General features: G+C 40.1%; 1 protein-coding gene across 3 annotated transcripts in view; it reads left to right on the forward strand.

Moving 5' to 3' along the window:
- The window catches only part of TTYH3 (tweety family member 3), a 320,368-nt gene extending 300,466 nt beyond the window's left edge, over nt 1-19,902 (forward strand). The window contains exons 13-15 of one of the 3 annotated variants that reach the window (XM_085629213.1): nt 371-446; nt 4,150-4,251; nt 12,499-13,331. In XM_085629213.1, coding sequence (XP_085485339.1) covers nt 371-446; nt 4,150-4,230 — 157 coding nt within the window. In that variant the 3' untranslated portion in view covers nt 4,231-4,251; nt 12,499-13,331. Of the gene's footprint in view, nt 1-370; nt 447-4,149; nt 4,252-12,498 lie in introns of all 3 variants that reach the window. The other 2 variants (XM_085629215.1, XM_085629214.1) reach the window with 2 other exon arrangements.
- Nucleotides 19,903-21,974: the final 2,072 nt, after the last annotated feature.

The raw sequence follows: 21,974 nt of genomic DNA on the forward strand, positions 1-21,974 counted from the left end.
TCAGCCTAAAGTCAATTCATATTTCTGAGCTATGGAAGACTCAAGGCCCTTCATAACTTTCTGCTTGGGGCCCTAGCATTTTGCCTCACACCGCTGCCTCGCTAATCAGCGAGTTGTGTTCCTGTTTCAGTAGTGGCATACCAGAAATAATATGAGCATGGCCATTACTAACTACACTAGTAGCGTGCTTTACATACAACATATTCTTGGCAATAACACTCCACAAATAGGGCCTCACCGATTAGCAGAGCACACGGTGATTGATATGGGTAATATGGGTTTATGGGGGTTGGGTGATAAAGTGAGTGCAGACTTGCCTCTAAGATGCAGCATGTTTTTAATTGGTGTGTGCATGCTATGCCTTTCACAGGAGTCAGAATGCAAACTTCCAGAATCCCAGGTGTGAAAACACCCCACTGATTGGCCGGGAGTCACCGCCTCCTTCTGTAAGTGTTACTTTGTTACGTTCTTTTACTTGGAGTGTGTAGCTTTTCGAGAGAAACGGAACGTGGCAGCTGTGTCTGAGCACTGTAAAGCTTGGACTCATCTTGCTGTTAACGACAAAGCATGCAGCACATGTAATACCAACTAACATGGCCTAGGCTTGCACCCTTCCCTTACATGTCTACTACAAGTTGAGGGGAACCAGCAGTGGGTCTCCCAGCAAGCCACATCCTATAAGCAAAGCTCACATCATTGTGAAAAGTCTAACATTCCGCTGATGTAGTTAGGAATTAAGTTACATTTAGGGTTGATTGATCAGTCCTGAGGAAAAGGAAAGATTAGTTCCATGTGAAAATATAAACTTCAGAAATATACACTTTTAAAATAAACCCCCCAAATTGTGTCTTAAAAATATATCTACCTAGATAAATGTTGACCTGTCAAACATAACCAGTACAAGCCAGTCATCTATCTTGGTCACGGCCATATTCTGAATGCCCTGTCATTCCATACCCGGCAAATAGACATAGAGTCGGGTGCAGTGCTATCTCATCTTCATGAGTTTCATATCTCAGAATGCGGATAAGATGGTAATGCTGAATGTTTACGCACTTTCTAATCTAAACAAGTCGAAATGTGCTGTCATTTCTCCATACGGTTCCATCAGGTTTTCCATGCGAAATTAGTGCGGGGTGAGGGAGCAGCTATTACGGAACCAGTTATCCTTATTCAAGTTTGTGCCTGAATTAGGAGCATTATCCCTGACTTGGAATGAGGACAACTTTTGTCAAACTGACACACATTTCTATAATAAATCCGTTCTCGGATTACTTGGAAGACTGTGGCGGTCAGTATTTTTATAGGTGGATATTTTTGTATGGCACAGTTTCCCCTCTAGGATGTCAAGTTTTTGTGGTCTCTAATTGCAGCCTGTGCTTTCTCATGCTGTGTGGAAGTACAGCTTTTGCTGATCACTGTCTGAAGCAAGGGACAAGCACACATGTGCCACCTCCACCTGGCCACTGCCAGGGCCCTACAACATGACTCCCACACCTACCATGCTTTGTCAGTGACACCGACTGATGAAGCGTGGTAGGATTGTGAGCCATGCTGTAGGGTGTACCACAGGGTGATGAGACCTAACCCGAGGTTTGGGGGGCAATGTCAGTCCTTTGAAGCTACACTCTGGTGCGGGAAGTACTGGAAAAGAGAGATCAGGGAAGAGGAGGTAGATCAATCACAAAATAGGCTTTTTCATCCGGTGGCAAAAGTGATGGCACACCTTACAGCATCCTAAATCTTAAGAATGAGACATGGATCAGAAACAGTTAGCCTCTGCAAAATAAATAGAAAGAATCTTGACAGAAAACATTAGACTCAAATTATATGCCAATAGAGACCCGCCTTTGACTTACATCAGTAGGACTTGTGTACGGAAGCAGTCGCTGCCCATGCTGTACAAACAGAGTAGAAATCTGTATAGTACCGCTTGTACCCTTAGTGCTTGTTCCTGTGTTCTACAACCTTTACTTCCTGTGTACGCCACTGTGTTGTACTGTGCTACAATGTGTAACTGTTTGTTTGTAACTATCATAGGTAACCAGCAGCGCCTGCACCGTAGCAAACAACAGCGGAATCTGGTGTATGTTTGGGCCGGCTCGTGCCTCAACATTTGTTGTGTCCTGTTCATTGTATATTAAAAAAACTCTTACAGAACACGTGGCTTTCAAGTCAGGTCATGGATTCTCCACGTTCTCGTTCTAATCTCGTATCACACGAGAGTAGGTGCATGCAGTGCATGTGTTCGGCATTTTCTATCTGCTTTTGTATTTATTTTTTTAATACCAATGCAGTGTCCTGTATTCCCCTCAATATGGACGTTGCTGTCTGTGCTCACTACAGCACTAGGCCGTTGAAGTGACAGCTACAAATTTCAGCCTCTTTTATAAATGATTTTTTTTTTCTTCTTTTTCTGAAAGTCTGTTTTTACACATTATATTGCACGTTGTTTTACCTAATAACAGTGTTCTCTTTGTAGACTGTTCTAATTGCAGTTTATTATCTAAACTTAATTCTTTCAACATAGTCTCACGTGCAAGAGTAGAGTGTGGGTACACACGCGTAACCCAAGAAAATACTAACTGAAGTTCCTATGTAGACTGAAAATACATTGTCAAGAAAGTTAAGCCACTCACACAATGACCCTATACAACTGTATAGCACATGGCCTGGACCCTCCTGAGATGCGTATTCTTGAAAGTATACGGTCCAAATAGTACATATTATGAAAATTGGTAGATGAAGCTTCAAATTTGTCAACTGGACATTTGTCTTATGGGATCCCGTCTCAGTGTATGAATTGTATGTGTCTTTAAGTGTTTGTCGTTAGATTGCAAGGCTGTAGTTTGTCTTGTTTTCAGGAAACTTTACTTTACTTTTTTTGGATGACTTCTTTCTAGATGTGCATCTTGAAAGCAATAGATGGTTGTTATTTCTGATGACATGTTTATTTCTTTTTCGTCAAGAGTTTTTTTTCTAAGTCACATGAACACAACGACTGTCAGTTATTGGGTATGCAATATTATCAGACGCCCCAAAGGGCTTCAGAGCATACCGTTGAAGGAAATGCTAGTCCAAAAGTTTTCCTTTCCTCAAAGCCTTATGTAATTACTTAAAGCTAGCCGTATTAGATGTGTTTTAAAATCAATCACTTATTTATTGATCATGAAAGGAAATGAAAGAGGCATTTATAGAGCGCATGGCTACCCTAGGGCCTCCCAGCGCTGAGAACCAGACGGCGAGGGGCAGATTAAATTATACCTTAGGAAAAAAATGCGTCTTCAAAAGCCATCATGTGAATGGAGGAAACAGCTCTCCTCTAGACAAGATCACTCTGTATACAGCTTTAAACATCAAGGCTAGCCACCAGGAAGCCATCTTGTTTCTCTTTAGAAATATTATATTGTGTCTTCTGTGCAGAAATCACATATACTAAATAGAGCACATGACTTTCAAGTGAAACACACTCGATTTTAAATGTAGCTTTCCTTTAACATTCTCTCTGGATGTCCTTATAACCATCATAAATTGGTAATGCTGCTTACAACGTCTGACACGAGTAATGTTAAAATAGTTTTTTTAAGCCCAAAGCACGATTGAAGCCATCTTTTCCTCATAGGCAACATGAGTAAAAGCACTATTTACATGTATCAATGAGCGCCACAGTAGCTTATTTAAAACCCAGGTATGTTTATATATGATTGGAGCAGTCACTCTGATGGAGGTAGGTGAAAACTAACAATTGCTCATTTGTCTATGTGCATAAACAAGATCCCAGGAAAAGAAAGGTGCAACTATCCCAGATTAGCCAAAAGAAAGATTTTCCAGCAGTAGAGTAGCTAGGATGTGCACGGACAAGGCCACGGTCTCTACATCATGGTGGTATCTCCGCAGCATGGAAACCGACATTCGTTGCCATTAATCTGCTTGTTACATCCATAAGTGTGTGTTTTTTTCCCTAATCATTCCTCCCCCTATTTCCTCCCTTATCACACTAGGGCTGATCCCCTATGAAGGTGCAGCCCTCCCTCTGACTGGCACAGGGACATCTTTTTTTAACACAGCGTGTCACTTGCTTGCACTGTTTTTCATGCACGTTGAGGCTCCACTCTTTTTTTTTTGTCTCTCTTTCCTGCAACATCACAGTTGTATTTGGCTGCCTTGGACAGTAGCAGCCATTTGAGTTGGCAGTTTAAGCCCTCGGACAGTGCAAGGACGTACTGGTAACAGCGCCCGCTAATGGAACAGGTACTGAAACAAGGTCCTCCTACGCCTCCTTGCTGAACCCTCCCTCTCCTCAATCCCTGCACTCTTTCCCAGGCCAGTGCCCTGTTCTTCACATTACCCCCCATCCCCCACCTCCCACACCTGAACGCCCTCCTTTCCCGTCAAAGCTTGAAACCAACCAGACCAGCTGTACCTGCTGTTGGCTGAGCACAGTGCAAACATCCTGCCAGGGGTGGGCACTCTCCAAGACACCTGTGCACAGTTGGCTGATTTGTAGTTTTTCATGACCCCGCAAACCTAGGTCTTCTACCCCATGGTACCCCCAGAGAAGCTCAAAAGATACACATCAGCAAATTTGAATTGTTTTCTGGGAATGTCTGTGTAGTGATGTTCTTGGAATAGCTACTCAGACGTACCTCTCTAAACTTACCTTTGTCATCCAACCAACTTTGCTAAATTACTTTTCAATCTTATGCACTCTTTGATTGTCCTGCCATGACCGGTTGTTTTAAGTGGCAACAGCCTTCCATTCTTCATCAACTAAAATATTCTTATTTATGTACTTTAATTGTGGGAATTTGCACATTTCATATAGAGTTCTGATAAGCAATACATAGTACTTTACATCAAACAGAGAACATTCTCATGCGTGCAGTTTACAGAAGTATTAATCATAGGTGTATGAAGGCTCTTTAGGGGACTTCCATATTAAGGTTAACAATAATGTTTAAAACAGAGCCATTTGTAAAATTTTAAGATTTTACAGTGACCTATCCAGAATATTGATGTCTTCCCTTCTCAGATTTGGATGCAAAACTTAAATGCTGGAATTTAATTTACAACTGAGGTTGGCCGTTCTTTGTGGGTAACATGTGGCTTCAATTTGCCTCTTTTACACTGACCATGGGATAGTGTAATAACACCAGAGCACCAAAGCTTCAGTTTTGGTTTGGGGAAGACTGTCTAAGTGCTTGCATGGAGCGACTCTATTTTCTTGAGGAGATGTCCTTATAGGCTTCATGGGTTTTGTCATGTAGGTATAGAACTGGTCTGCTGCTCCATTGGTAGAGGAGCAAGTACAGAAAATATTTTTAAGAAGCACCATCTAAGTTGGCTAGATGCATGAACTAAAATGCTTCTTACAATGTTTGTTTTTCTTAACACTTTTTCTCTTGTAAGAAAACAATGATGTATCTACTCTCACTTAATAGTCTTGATAAACGTATTTGGAAATCTTGAATCTCTTAAGATGTAGGATTTGGATAGCTGAACAAGGGTTTCAGTGCATGAATTGATTCCTGTAAGACAGATCAGTTTGAGAACTTGCTTGGTTCATCTATGGCTACCTAGTAAGCCACAGTTTCCAACCCTGATGTGTAAGATCTTCACCATGAGGTTGGAGTGATTCACCTGCTTTTTACTTTGTTTTAAAGCCATCATAAGTATATGAGTTGCATATAAATGCTATGCTAATGTTAGTAATTCTTTGCAAGAATTAACTTTGAATTAAACTTGCATGTGTGACTTTCTCATGCGTAGCTGTGGCACAGACAATCAAAAACTCATCTTCACCAAATGGATTTTCAGTATGTACCTATGAGAACCTACCAGATTTCTATTGATAGCTTCTCTGTAAGCTTATTGTTGGTGCCATATATGTTTTGTGGCATTGGCCTTTGCAGGTCAAAACATGTAAATGACTTAGCCACGAGACACGACGTTGGCATCAACGCTTTTTGATTTCTGGATACAAGACGCGGTTGAGAATAGTTTGTTTAAACCTCACATTCACTTCTGGTGGTAGAGAGGGAGAAATTATATTATCTGATGACCTCAGGTCCCCACCACTCAAGTCAGCCATTTTACCTGAAATTTACAACTATTTAAAAAGATCTGAACACTCACCTGTTCAAAGATTGACTTTGACAACTAGTGATGCCCACTTTCATTTTAAAGGCTTTTTTTGAATCAAGTGATGGATAGGAGATGAATGAATGGTATTCATGTTGTACCTAATTCTGCCTTAAGAAAAAATATTTTATCTACTTTATTACTGATTGGTAACCGAAGATTTGAGTTATTGGTAAAAACACAATCGCACCCTAGAAATAATGTGGCCAATCTGCCGATAACACATCCCGGATTTATATCCTGCCTTTGTACAGTGTGCAGCACTGCACACTCCGCTACATGCATCGGTGGAAGGCGCACCCATTCCAAAACTGGAAATCCCTAAGTTGCGTTTGTGCATTTAACCTTGAAGGCCACTGATCAATTGATAATTGCTAGGATTGAAGAGGCATCTCAACATGGACATGGGATATCCCACACCTGCACAAAGGTGTTGCATCCAAAACTGTCCTGCACACATTTAGGGCAATGCCACTGTTGATCTGTGCTTTATATTTCTATGATTTTCTGTTCCCTGGTAGTCGTGATTTTATTAGGCCGTAGGCTGCTGGTGCCAATGAAAGCATTACCGAACCCCTGCATGGCGGGGGTCGTAGGTTGATCATTCACACTAGGCTCAAAGCTTCGTAATGCCAGGGTAAACCATACTAACTGATCTTGCCTTACTGGACCTGGTTTTTATAGCCTAGATCATCCACTTATGGTGGTGCGAACCAGTTGAGTCTGCTAAACCAGTTAACATATTACCCGGCAGCCTCAATGTGCATTAAAATGAAGATATACAAGCAAGAACAAACACCGCCAAAATCCACTTGTGCTTTCATTACTTCTTTCCCTTCCCACGCATTCCATGTCAACTCTGCCTTGCTCTCAGATAGAAGTACAAATTTAAGGGAGTGGTTTGGGTGCATCTGTAGGTATCAACGGTGATTCCGCAGAAGTTCATTTTCATGTCCACTATTTTCTAAAGCCAGTAAATCTTGATGGCCTCTCCACAGTGTGCGCAGTCATGCATCCCAGGCTGCCTCCACCTCTTTCATTCTTCACTGCTCACCACTTCAGCAGCTTGCCGTTACCTCACCTCACCTCGCTTAGCCTTCCCTTTAATGCCCATCTTCAACCCACCAGCTCTCACTGAGTTCCTGCTATGCCTTGCTGTTGCATTGCTGTGCATTGCTGTGCATTGTGGTGTGCTTAGGTTGTGGCAATGGTTGGTGGCATGTGGTGACATCTATTGAAGCATGACATAACGCGAAGGTAGCATTTGTACACTTATGCATGGTGCATCTCCTGCAAACGTAACTTTTCACTCGTGCGCATTGCTGCGTCATGGACACCACCCGCGCGTCATCCTTGAGCATCAGTCGGCCTTTTGTGCTCTTCTTCTTTCCAGCAGGTGTTACTCGGTGGCCTTCATTTTACCAGACAATAGTCATGGGCGGATTTCCTGCCCTTCCTCCTCCCGTTCTTCCTGTTGGTTTAATTTCAGCATTATTTTTATCTCTACTATGTGCCATGCACAGAACTGCCTCATCAGCACATCAGTCGAAGCACCCTGATTTATGTTTGGAAAAGTTTCACCTAGTTGTTTTTAATATGTGACAAGAACCTCTGCAGGATAGAATGGCCACGCTTCAACCGAACTTCATGTCCATAATCATTACTGAGTACTTTTGTTCTGTTTTCCATTGCTATTATGAGGAGAAGTGCATGTTGTGGTCACAGCTGCATATTTATTTTGACTGGGTAAAAAGTGCATCAGACACTTTTTATTGAAAGCTCAAAGCGAAATGGATGTTCATGCACAAACTAGTTGGCATTCAGAAACTAGGTAATGTTTCATAAATTTCTATACATTTCTTCCCAGCTCACTGCTATCCTTTTTAAAGTGCTAGGGCCTTTCAAAGAGTCCATGGAAAGCAGATTTGTGTAGAGAACCTTTTCTCCCTATAAATGGGGGATGGGTGAACTTGTAGTTCAGAGTGATTTCTTCACACTCCTGTTTCCCAGCCCCCACCAGTTACTGTGCCAACCAGACCCATTTTTAAGAGGACCAAATATGCTTTACTCAATAAGTGCACACTCTCCCAGTCTGTAGCACTTAAAAAAAAAAAAAGGAACACAACTTCATGTTTGTTTCATGTTTGTTTCTAGGCTCTGGATAAAAGTGCCTCAAACACTTTACCAATTAAGGTGTTGGAGTTGTGCCTCTGGTACCTCACTTTAAAGTAATTACTTGGGTCCCGAGTACCACAGCATAGTTCTTTGCATAACCGTGTCTTACGCTTGAACATTTTAAAGAAGCTCCACCTTTGTGAGGAGCAAGACGCAACTACTCACAGGAAAAGCATGTGGATCAGCTCTGAAATCTACAATAGGTTTCCAAGAGCAATTTTGTCTAAAACGGATCTGTTTAGTTAAGTGGAATATATTGTCTTGAGTTTAGGTACATCATGACAGGGCAGTTGAAGTAGCAGTGGAAGGAAGGTAGACTTTGTCCACATTTTTATGGTTGAGATGGTGTGATACATTTTCCCAAGAATCAGCGTAACACTCTGAGGTTGACTAGGCTCCAATAGCAAAATTGATCATGCTTTTTTTTATACTGATGCACTTTGAAAATAATAAATTGAATCACGAATGTGCAGTTAAATGGCGTATAAACACACACTTAGAGTACAAAGCTTGTCCCCTTCATAAAGTCGCTCCTTCCAACATTTTCTCCCATATTCCGCTGCCTATCTGATCCACGTTCTCGAACAAGTCCCTCTAGTTGCAAGAGACTACAACTCTTCGAAATAGAAAGCATCAAAACAAAATTGGTAATACGCCTGCCTCCACGACTCAGTGTTGAATGCCACGTTTGATCGGGAAGTTCCCCGATTTTTGTATTTCAGCTGCTTTATGTCTGATTTACCAAATGCAAGTCAGACGTCTACAAAATGTAGCATCTAGGAAAGGAAGTCCCTGATCCCGAGTTAGAGACCCAGTGTCTGTAACATTTGCTGTTTGCAGTTTGCATTTTTGAATGTGAAATATCCACCAGATTACCATTTGTTCCACATTGTGAGTGTAATCAAGGAATGGAAATCTTACTAATTTGGGGGGCTGTTATAGGAGTTGGCATTGCCAGTCGTGAACACTGACAAAGCTTTGTCGTTTTTGCCACCCACAGCCATTTGCAATGTTTTACCCTCGTTGATTTTACTTATAAAATCACACATCCTCCAAGCAGGCGGAGAAGTAACTGTAGGGTGGTGCTCCAGATGCATCCAATGATATGGGGTATGTGGGGAAAAGTTTACTTTTAATTTATGCTTTCCCTTCTCAAGTGTATCACAATCTTTGTCCTATTATCATTGGACTGTTCATTTTCAACACAGATCTCAAAGCTTACTAATGCACAATGCTTTAATCTTTACTCTCTGTACCAGAGATTAAACACTTTTGAAACCAAGTCCACAAACCACCAGGTTTTCCTTGGGAATTGTGGTCGACAGCTAACCCGCTTGCAATACAAGTATAATAATGTGCCATATGAAAATATAAAGGCACCACTATTACCTCAGTGTTTAATTCATCTACATGTCTTAAGTTCAGCGTCTGTGTACACGATTGGGTGCACTGTTCAGAACTTCAGGCATAACACTCAACTCTTCGCTCATAGGCCACTGTGTATCATGCACATTTCAGACCATGCGTGTATGCCACCTCCTGCACCAAACTTGACAAAGTCGGGCACAATGAGGTCACGCAAGTGACAAGACTGCTCTATATAAACGCAAGAAGTGGTAGAGTATGTGACTAAGCCATAAGCTTTTCTACAAATGAGATTTCTCAACTGGCTTTGCTTTACAAGTGATGGCAAAGAAGTTATTTTCTTTGTATTAGCTGAATTATGGCAACCTGCCTTTACCTCACTTTGTTGCAAGGTGTTAGTGCTTCAGGTTTGGGCTGAGGTTGTGACTTTATTCCAAAAACAGTGAATGACCTTGGCACTATGGGAGAAAGGAAAAATGTGCATCATTTTAGGGGCTTACATTTTTTTCGCTACAAATAGGTTCCTTTTCCTGCTGGTTAATAGTCCAGATCAGCCTAACTTTCTTTTCAGTGATGTGTTCTGTAAAAAAATTATAATAATAGCAGGCGAGAAAAAGGCGTGGTGCATTCTGCTCCACTGGGACAGTGCATAGGAAGAATACCTGCAAACACAGTCAAAGGTAGAAAATTCATGAAGGGTGAACATTTTAACTGTTGAGCACAATATTCAAAGTCTTCTGTACTATTGCAGATCAGTAACAAGGGTCAAGAGGGACGTTGGTATATGAGATGATAGTTAGTATTTTAAAAGTTCTGATAAAAGAGCCTCTATTTGAGAATTCCAAAGTAGCAACCTGGTCTTCTTTTCCTACTTTATGGAATTATTAATTGAAGTCCAATTTTGTTAGGATATATTGCAGATAGTCTTTGAATAGATTGTCCTAGCCTTAATTCCCGCCATCTGCTGCTTAGCAATCCATGTAAGACTGGTGATTCGCTGAGAGATAAAAATAAATGTACTCTGTAACTAAATTAAGATTGCAATACTTTGAAAGATTCTTTTTTTCTGGGAGAAAAGACCTGGGAACTGTGGTTTGGGGCAAAATATTTCAAAAAGCATGGGGCATAGGTCATAGCACTACTGCTCTATTTTCTTAAACTTGTTTTCAAAAGTTCATTGGGATGTGCTACTACTGATTGGCAAAATTTAAGAAAGTAAATGTGTGGAGCACACTAATGACAGGGTGAGAAGATATTAAAGTGGGTACAATAACGAAACGTTCAGAAAAAAGTGAAAATGCCTTCTCTTGTGTTTGCTGATTCCTTTTTTAGCAAATGTATAGCTTTTTGGAATTCTCCAGGAGTAGTTTAGGAAATCAACAACAGGCATAGATTTCTCTGAAGACTCAAAGGCGTAAATATAAACACCTGCTCACTAGCACTCCAGCCAGTTTTGAGGCATTTTCCTCCTCAATCTTTCCCTGTAAAATAGCTATTCTTGGGATTAAATATGCCTCTATTTGTGTGGACGGAAGCAAATACATGCATTATCGTTGGATGTCTATAGCTGAACTGGAGCGGCATATTGAAAACCCATACATGGGATGGCCTGGCCTATAATGGTTGAGGTCAAAATAGATCTGTTTAATAAAAGGCATTTCAGAATCCTAGGGATGCTCTCAGGGTTGTTGAGCGTTTTCATCTGTAAAGATGACTGCCAAATGTACCTGCTGTAATAGTGAGTTTCAAGACTCGTCTGAGCAGGGAAGCAGCTTCTGTATGTTGAAAGTCAACGTAGTCCAGTGAGATCTCATTTCAAATGCCCAGTTCCTGTTTTGTTAGTCGCTCCTCCTAGTTTAGTCAGAGCTTGTGAAGAAACCATGAACTCCTCTTCCTCTCAAATTCTTTTCCCATCTCCAGGATCATGCAGAGAACCTGGCACATGCATCCCCCCTTCTACTGAGCCTTTGCAGTAGAAGACTTCCACCCTCTGCCAGTTTTCATGAAGGAGCAGCGATCTCTCAAAAGCTGCTACTTACGTAGTACTTCATCATCTGAGTACTCCCGGCTGTGCTAGTTCTTTTGACCCAGGTCGCCCCTCCTCTCCTAAGGTGTCAACTACTTAGTGAGGCTCTGACCTGAGGAGTCCATATGATCCCTTGGAATCACACCCAGTTTGGAGGTACTTGGTGTCCCTGTGGCACCGGCATGCCTAGATTGGGGCTCATAGTTTGTAACCGAAAAGCGAGCCCTCAGTCAGTACACATCTATTCATTCAAACTTCTTGATATTGCTGTGAATGCGGAAATTATTAAATACATTTTTTTCCAATCTCCGACATACTGAGACAAAGCACATTACTACGTTTCAGTATTTGCAATTTTTCTTCACAATCGTTCTTATTTTTGAAAAGGCAGTAGATCTCGTATGCGCTTCTAAGAGAATGACTAGGGAACATTTAATTCATTTTTATCAAGTGCTATCTTCCCAGCAGCTTCTTGGAAACATCCATCAACAATTTCAGCAGCAGTTTTGCCAGATTGGATACATTTTGTTGTGCACCTGCTGTGTTCAAACCAATGAAAGACTCCTCAATACGTGCATTTTGTACAGTTTACTGTTCAGGTAGTTCTGCTTTCCGCCTCTGTAGAGATATTTGCTCGAGTTGACTGTACCCAACTGGAACATGAAAAAGTTGAAACCAATGTTATGATCTGGAGTTACATACTCCTTATAAGTTGGGAAATAACACTCAGTCTGTGTAATTGCCACCAACTATCCTGACTTCCTTTTTGTTGTTTTTTTGTCTTCCTCCAGTACACCTCCAGCATGAGAGCCAAATACCTCGCCACCAACCGTCCCGACTCTGAGACCGTGCACTAAACAAAAAATACACCTACAAAACAACAAATTCAAACTGTGCCAACCTGCTGAAACCCTGTGCTATCGTCCTTGAACAACCCCAGCTTGTGTGTTCCTGATCCAGCACTCTTCCAACACTGCCCTCCTTTCCTCCCAAACTTCACTTAGCACCTGTCCCACCTTTCCCTTTCTCATTGACCTCGTTCTGGTACCTGTCCGTATGGAGCTCCATAACATTAAGCAGACAGTGGGCCGAAACATGATTACGAGTTTTGGGAAATGAAGAAAGCATGCAATGCTGGTCTTTGGAGGACATCAGCCATTCTTCAGTGTGGCTTCCCTTGCAGTAGTGAAATGTTTACAGTGATTCTTTTCCTCATTTTTTTTAAATGTCTGCCTGCACTTGTTGAATCTTCACTCACTGTTGCTTGAACACAGATCTCTCTGAGGCATCTAAACAGGGCTGCTTGGCCTTTTGCTCCAGCCCATCTGTGTAGTGATGCAGGCATTACTCTGTTCTGGGCAACGGTGATGCATCACACCACTATTGACTGCTCTTTATGTGGCTGCAGTGTGTTGAATGGAGCACCCTCGTACACCCCCCTCACCCTTTTTGTCTTTTTTAACATTTGCTTCTGTCCCTTCTCACAAACTGCGTATTTCAATAACTGGTCCTGATTTCAGTCCGGGGGTCTATGTTGAAAGACCGAAGCCCAATGAAGCCGCACTGGGATGACATTTAAAATCGAACAGGTGCTTAATTCAGTGTTCTCTAGAGCTCTGAATGGAACAAAAAAAGAATAATTTTTAAATGACTTTTTCCCCCCCACCACTCTCAGATTGGGCTTGATCACACGGAAGGACCAGGCCATCAGATGACCTCCTCAAGCGTGGCATGTGTTTCACACTGACGTGACTTCTTCATGGAGTGACCATCACATCTAGAGCGCTGTTGAAACCAAGATGGAGAACATAGTGAAGCAGTTGGGTGCCAAATTCTTTAAGAAAAAAGACTTCTATGATTAGCCTTTTTGTTTGCACTGAGTTCAAATTTTTTTGATGTATGGGAAACTTCCAATCTTGGATGTCACTGGAAAGCCTCTTTGCCGCAATGTATTGTGTTTGTAGGGGTGAACTGCGACAAAGGCAGCTTAATATTTTCCTTTGGCATGCATTTCGATTGTTGTATTCTGTTTTTTCACAAGTCTGTAATGAAGGGCCCCCTTTCTGAGTTAGACATGTATGATGGATGTATGTATGTATGTATGTGTACATGTATGTCTGTATAAGGGTAATTGTATTTCTATAATGCAGTCCTAGCTAGGAAGCCGTGGATCACTAATCCCATTAGTTGGAAACACATGGAGTCTCATTTAGTGCCCCAGTGAGCCACTGACTGGATGAAGGATAGCCTTATGTTTTTCAAGCATAAACACCTGGATTGGGACCCTAAATCACGAGAAGTTTGCGGGAACTCTCAGTGATTTTCCAAACTTCCCACAGTATTGCTGTTTAGAGGTCTGTTGACCACATCTTCCACTTGTTGAACATCAGATAGAGTAGCTGAGGTGGGAGTAAGTGATCCTATCTTGTGGTAGTTTCACTTCAAACACAAACCAGTCACTCTGCGAAAACAACTATTAGTAACCCTGCTTATGCTTAGAAATGTAGTTGTAAAGTCCAGAAAATGGCTCTGCGCCACCAGTTCTTTCCTCACCGTGCCTCAGTAACAGAAGCCTTCTTAACTAAGGCACAAAATATATTTTTCTATAAATTACATTCCTCTGTAAAGTATTTCTACATACATCTTTGGTAGTAAAAATACAAACACCCCTATGCCATTTCGATGCAGTATTGAGCAGTTACAGGTCAAGAAATCTTGTTTGACATTCTTTTAAACTGAGGATGGCTCATTATTGTCTGGACTTTGCATCTTCACATGGATATTTTTTTTCTCTGTATCTGTATTGCGCACCCTTAATATTTTCTCAGCGACACAGATCCAAAATGTGAATGACTCATCATCACTTGGTACAGCCTTGTGGTGTCTTCCCAATTTTACGTGATATCTTTTTGTCACTTTTCTATACCTCTTATGTTGCATCACAATCCTGCTCCTGATAACTGCTTTCAAATTCCAAGCAGGAACAAGTATAAAGTATTTTTTTTTTAATACATCTTGGGTCAAATGGGAGATGTAGGAGTCAAAGAAATCAAATCAGTGAATCACAAGTACTTGAAACACATTGGAGAGAGGTTAACAGACAGATGACCTCACGCAGGAGTGCAAAAGTACTTGATTTAGGGTTTACTAGAAGAATTTGTTGTGCATTTCCACATATGTGATTTGAGGGCGTAGTCCATATTGTGTCTCAAAAAGGGTTAGAGGGTTACTGTTTGTGCTAATGATGTGCTATTGCCTTGCGACAATGTTCACATGATTGGACCGGGTTGCATTGAATGAGAGCAACCTGGTAGCAAATGTCAGATTGAAAGGTAAACCTATGTAAATGTAACTCATTTCCACGAGTTATTTACCGATATTCTTCAATTTCTTAGAATTGCTCTCAATGTCATTGGTTGTCATTCCAGTTATTGAAACTTAAACTTTCAGACATGTGTTTAGTTTATATGTATATTTTATTTAAAGCCACGTTAGTCTTAGCGTTTGTAACATCTATTCTTGAAAAGATTATTTTAAAAATGTGATTCTATTTTCCACTGCGTTTTTCTAAAATGTGGACTTTTCATTTTAAACTGTGGAAAAACATAACTCTCAACGACTGGAGAAGAAGGCTTTAAAATTAATGTAATCTTCATGATTTATAAAAGTTGATTGAAAAATGGAAATCTCATATGCAGCATGAGTGAAGAAATTTCAAGGAAGCACTCCTGTTGTGTAACTTGAAAATGAACTTAACTGATTCTTAAGAACGGCATACATTCAGAATTTGCTTTACATGAACTGGATAGTACCTAGCAAAGCATTAACTCAGATTGGCCAGATCAGTGCAGAGGATGTTGGACTCTGTAGGTTTACAATTGAAACTGTTTTAATGTATTCAGTCTACGCAACTGTTCAGATGTGGAATCGTCAGCCCTTGCGCTCTGGGGTTTTCAAGTCAATGATGGAGGTCTCTCTCCTTGAGTATTTCTACTTTGTATCAGATCTTCTTCACAGTGCTGTGATACCACTTGGACTCCTTAGCCAGTAACTGTTTTGGCCACAAAATCCCTTCACTCCAGGAGGATCTGCTGAAACTAGAGTATGTTTTTAGCAATGTAGCAATTTTTAATTGGCTGAAACTTTCAAACTGGTGTGTGTTCTTTCCCTGAAACATGGACCAATATGGAGTTTGGCAAGTAGAGAAATACATTTGTTCTTGTACAAAATGGAGTAACACAAAAATCATGCATCTCGTTATCATCATTTCCACCAAAAATCGAAGAGAAAAGAGCCAGGACCGAGGACTGACATGCACATCGGCACCGAACACGGTCGTCGTATCATAATAGAAGCACAAACGATGTTCTCCGCTTGTCCAATTTATTTTCTACCGCCTAAAGTCTTTAAGAGTAGACTTTTTTATGTGAAAGATTAAAGAGATGTGTGATGTTCATAAACAAAAAAATCAATAATGTGAAATGTACATAGCATGTTGAACTTAAGCATCCAGTAATCAAGACTGAATCATAACCTTAAAAGAAAATCAGATCAAGGGGTGGCTGTGAAGGTCTGGGAACATAATTGTAGTGTTTGTAACCTATGTGTACCATTTATTTAGTTCTTCTTTGTTGGAGAAAGGGGGCTTAAACTAGGACTTTGGCAATGAAGTGGGGTTCCTCCAGCATCCATCAAAAAGTGTCGCAACTGTGCAGGAGTTGGTAGGTACTCTTCCTCTACACATGAAAGACATAATGTGGCCTTTTCATAGCTCAGTAAATTACTTTTAGCTATCTTTTAAAAAACAAAAAAAATCTTGTAATAAACAATAGTTTAATTTACTTAAAATGTAACTTAAATATGTATTAGTGTTTTATCCTTCATGGAGAATTGCTGTGGATACAAGTTTTGCACATTCTGGGGTTGCATCCTAGTTAGGCTTTAGCCATATATTCTGTCCTACGTGCTATGTTTCAAGTTGTTATATTACGTTATTCAAAGCTTTTGAATTATAAAAGGCTTTTTTATGTAATTGAATCTTCCGTCACTTACTCTCACACACATCATTATTCCATTATCTCATGGCAAGATGCCTTTATTCAAGCTACTGCTCATAGATCAACTTCACCTTCATAGGGTGCTAGTTTTTCGGTCAAATATATGACCACTATAGATTGTACACAAGTGGTCCTGCATGGTGCAGTGCAAACCTGTTTTAGTGGATCCAGTGTTTTGTAATTGCATCCAGTTTATAGCTCTGCCTCTCCACTTTAACGTATTCTTTCATGTGCATCAGAACATACCATTGTGAGTTGATCTGCTTTGGGGTTTTGAGTTTCTAGTGCCTCCTTTAGCTGATATGCTAGAGCAGAGACCTGAAGATGGTTCACAGATGTTCTTAGCTGAGTTGTATGTGATCAGTCCCTCCAAAGGCTGTTTATGCTCTTTCTGCAGTGACTTAACATTCATTTTGTGTCTTCCCTGGAATTAGTGATGGCAATGCCAAATTATCTTATCTAATGGTCTCCTTTTCTTGACATGTCATAAGACTATAACAAAAGCACAAGTGAAAATATTTCTTAAAATATTCTGACCAAATTTGAAATGTTTATCTTTGCCCGATTCTAGACAGTATTCATGTATTTGGCAAACTTTCTGCATCTGGACACTTTCCCTGAAACGTTTATTTGAAGGGCGCAAAATCAAGCAAGCACAAGCATTGTTCTTTAAGTTTTCTTAGTTTTCATCTGATTTGCTCTTCCTTAAAGTTTACTTACGCCATGCGGCAAGGTTCACAAGGATTCTGGTAGAGATTGTTTATCAGAATCACATTTTGATAGTGTTGCCTTTTATTTGCAACTTTGTTATTTTAGCAACATGAACTGCTACAATTTTAGGCCATCATTGATACTGATTGAATACTAATGGTGGCCACTGAAGGCTTCAGACATATTTCCTGGGCATAAATGAGCAGTCTACTTCTCATTCTTTGAGGAAAGACACTTTGAGTCTCTATAGTTTTCATGACAAAACGTACATTTTTACAGAATCGTGGTGATATGATCTGCCAATGGAATGTATTGCCAGGATCACAAGTGAAATTTGTACTGATGGAGTTGCTTTCAGATCCATTTATTTCTACAAGCCCTCCATTTCTTATTCGTATAAGGAAGTCTATAGATGATTTTCTAAGAGGTCTGTGGTATCTGCTCACAGTTTAGACATTCATCGAAATGTCTCTGAATGTGTTCTGGATTTTGGCAAGAAGTACCAGAAACAATTAATGGGAATTAGGATTAAGTGACCACCCGTATATTTTGACCTTTCTCTGTCTGTCTCCCTCAGTTTTTATCCCTCACTTACCCTTCATTTCAATGGCCTGTTGGACAATAGTGGCAAACAGTTTTGTGGAGTTTCTGTCTTACTCCATATTTCCTACTTTCATGTAAATTATTTTACTCAGTATGTTTTATCACGATTCCATTATTTATACCCCACCTGTTTTAATTTTCCATGTATTTTCCCCTTTATTAATGAAAGATTTTCTTAAGATCAAATTCACAGTTTGCACATCCATAGATCTGTTCTTGCGGAGTTCATTTCAGAAACTTTCCATTCTTCAGAATCCTATTGCTCTCTTTTTGTGATGCCGAATTTATTAAATTGCATAAATCTGTTTCCCATAATTTCTTCCTCATGTTGGTATCATGATGTGTTTCTGCTCTTACTTTGTACACCACTAGCTCTCTGTGAACCGTCAAGTGTAACTTGTAGATCCATTGTGAAACGACACACAGAAACACAGGAGGAACCCCTTAAAAGTTGATGTTGTTATGTCTTTAGCCCAAGGTTTGTCAAAGGAGAGGGCTGGGAACCTAGTTGGGTTTGCAGAAGGACGTAAGGCTTACTTACTGGCTAGTTCAATCTATTGCCAAACATATGCATGTTCTTCTTGTCCAAAATGGAGATAGTCGAAGTTGTGTAAATCAAAAAAGGGCCTTCAGTGATGAACATTTTAAGAATCCCTGCTCTAGTTTGAATGCAGAATTCATATTTCATGCTGAGAACATGCTAAGTGGACTAGAACTCTTCTCCACGTTCATGTATCACAGCTAACCTCAATAAAAATAATACACATACTAAAGTACTAGGCAAAACACATGTTTTCCTCTGACATGACCTTTGAGTAATCAACCTGTTCTAGATATGTTGCTTCTTTTTGTCTTTTCTACATGTATATTCCTACTAATATACTGTAAGTTTATAAATTATGGCCTATTATATACAAAGACAAAATGGATGCTGGTGGTAAGTTCACTTGAAATGACCAAAGGAGAAAAACCAGGTTCAAGCCCCCATACTATATATATATATTTTAGGATCTTAGTTTTATTTTTGTGAAGCTAGTGTCATATGTTTCAATAGTGAAACAACCCGAACTGATTTTCCTGCAACTAATTTTTTTTATTTTTTATATTGGACGAATCCCAACAGGAAAGGCATTAATGTAAATAATAGTAGAGGCCCAGGGCATCGGTTAGTTGAGGTTCACACAGCCTGTTCTGTTGTGAGACAGGTGGAAGTTATGGGGCCGAAATAAATATTTGTATCCTGGTCTTTTTAAGAGCTGTCTATCCACGTTGTTCCACATGGACTCGCTATGCAATCCCAGACTTGGCATTCTTGCTGAAATTTCAGTGGCCAGACTTGCTCAGCAGCTTTGGTGTTGCACAGGACCGCGGTTTCGCTAGTGAGCAGGTGGAAGTCTGGCACATGTGGTTTGAATATTGACCATTCTTCGTAGGAGGGAATTGTACTGTACACCCTGTTTGCACGGAACTTGACTGGTAAACCTGTCATTGATCTTTATTGTAACTATTTTTGCTTTTAACCATAATGGTTGTATATCAAACCACTTTGTATACGAATATAATATAAATATGTACATTTTTTGTTTGTTTTATTATTGTTTTTTACTCTCAACCTGCTAGTTCATTTCAGGTGTTTCCTGCACTTAGCCAAATGTTAAGAAATTGTTAGGGTCAAACCGACCTTGAACCTCTCGCAAGTTTGACCCTTATTTTTTACTGTATTTTTTGTTTTGTTTTGCAAAAATGAAAAAAAAAATCGGTGTAATTTCTGTGGTTTCTATACAACTTGGGTTTAATGTTTTAAAATAAATGACACAAAATGAAGATAGCTGTAGTTTGGCTTTATTTGTTTCTGCTTTTGTGATAAAATACGCTCTTGTTGATCAACAAAGCATGTTGAACTAATGCAGAAGGGTCACCAGAGTGCAAAACCTTATTTAAAATTGTGAGCAAGCACTTTTCTTAATCAAATGGAACTGTGCTATTTGAAGCCAAAATGCTCTCGAACATTTGAATTATAGCATTAAAAAATAACTGCTTTGTGCCTCAGATTCCTTGTTACATCACTTTCCAGAAGAAACCAACATTGCCCACACATGCATGGTCTATTATATTAAATGTTATGCCACTCACCACATGGATCTAACTCCTATTTGCTCTGATTTTGGTTATATACCTTATTTCTAACTTCTCCACATGAAAAAACGCTCCAATGAACTAAAAAATAATTTCACAAGTGGCTTTTTTCCCCCTCGCATGTTTCACTAGGATTCTCGCAGTGCTTTTATGGCAGATGCAGCTCATTTTAGTAACTCATTATTTTTGCCGATAGGTTTCCCCTAATTTGTTATTTCAGAAAACAAATGATTGCTTAGTCAATACTGGGAATTTTCTTGGTTTGCCATTCACTAGAGAAGAGTATTCCTTCCATTTGCAGGTCCCTTCATGTTGTGTGTGTGTATATATATATATATATATATATATATATATATGTGTGTTTTCCACAAGGATAAGATCCGAGAATTCCCAATAAATAATCCAGCGGCACACCAAAGGACAACACAATAAGAATTCTCAGATCTTATCCTTGTGGAAAACATTTAAAGCGGAGTTGCGAACGCTACCGGCGTCGCGAGGAGGGAGAGCGGTGATTTCGCAACGATTCCTTGGAAAACATATATATATATATATATATATATATATATTCACTGAAAAAACCATAGGTTTCACACATGTTATAGTTAGCGGAAATTTTACTGATAAAAAACCAATGAAATTCCCCCGTTATAGTTAGTGCAGGCAACTATAACTCACGCGACCGCAATCCTCTGCTGATGCTAATACTGTATTTAGACACTTATTTACCCATGTCTTCTTCCATACATTTTTAGCTATACATATATTACAAATATTTTCTTTTCATAAAGACACATATGTCATCAGCAGAAGATTGCGGTCGCGTGAGTTATAGTTGCCTGCACTAACTATAACGGGGGAATTTCATTGGTTTTTTATCAGTAAAATTTCCGCTAACTATAACATGTGTGAAACCTATGGTTTTTTCAGTGAATTTGCAAGGTTTTTTAAATGCTAATTCCTAACTATAACGTGTGTGAAACCTATGGTTTTTTCAGTGAATTTGTACGGTTTTTTAAATGCTAAGTTACTTTACGCCATTCGTGGCGTGCGCGCCCACTTAACGCACTCGGTCACCAATTGCACACGGGGTGGGGTTAGTGTGGATATTTTTTTTTAATATTTTTTTACCGTACGCGTACGGTAAGCGTAATCGGCGAAATTAGCGAAAAAATAAAAATTCCGTTTTTGGCCTTGGGGGATCTTTGGGGACTCCCTGTACATGGCTATGTGTGTGGGAGCTGTAAAAACAGCCCCTTTAAATGTTTTTGTGCTTTGTTTGTTAATCATTTCTCTCAGTGCGAGAGAGAAAATGGCGGCCGCCGCTTCCTGGTTTCGGCCGATTCGAATGTTTACTAAGATCTAAGAGCCAATCATAATCGCGCTCGCGCACGCCACCGTACGCGTACGGTAAGCGTACCGTAAGCTGGCTCAGATATATATATTGATTTAAAGGCTATTTTCTCAGAATCTACTGAACAGATTTACACCAAACCTACAAAAGGCACTTCCTTGACCTGAGGACTACCTCTCTGCCAAATTTCTAGTAATTCTGTTCAGCCGTTCGGGCTGTAGCCCTGTCTAAAGGTCCTATGTAAAAATGCATGGGAAAAACGCGTTTTGGGACCCCCCTTTTATCTCAGCCCCCGCTTGACGAATCCCCCCGAGACTTTCAGGGTAGGAGCGGAGCGTAGCGCCCCACCTATTTTGAAAAATTCGCGAGGATTCGTCGACCGGCGCCAAAGTTATTCAAAATAGAA

The sequence above is a fragment of the Triturus cristatus genome, chromosome 10 (assembly GCF_964204655.1).
Source record: "Triturus cristatus chromosome 10, aTriCri1.1, whole genome shotgun sequence".
Classification (NCBI taxonomy): domain Eukaryota; kingdom Metazoa; phylum Chordata; class Amphibia; order Caudata; family Salamandridae; genus Triturus; species Triturus cristatus.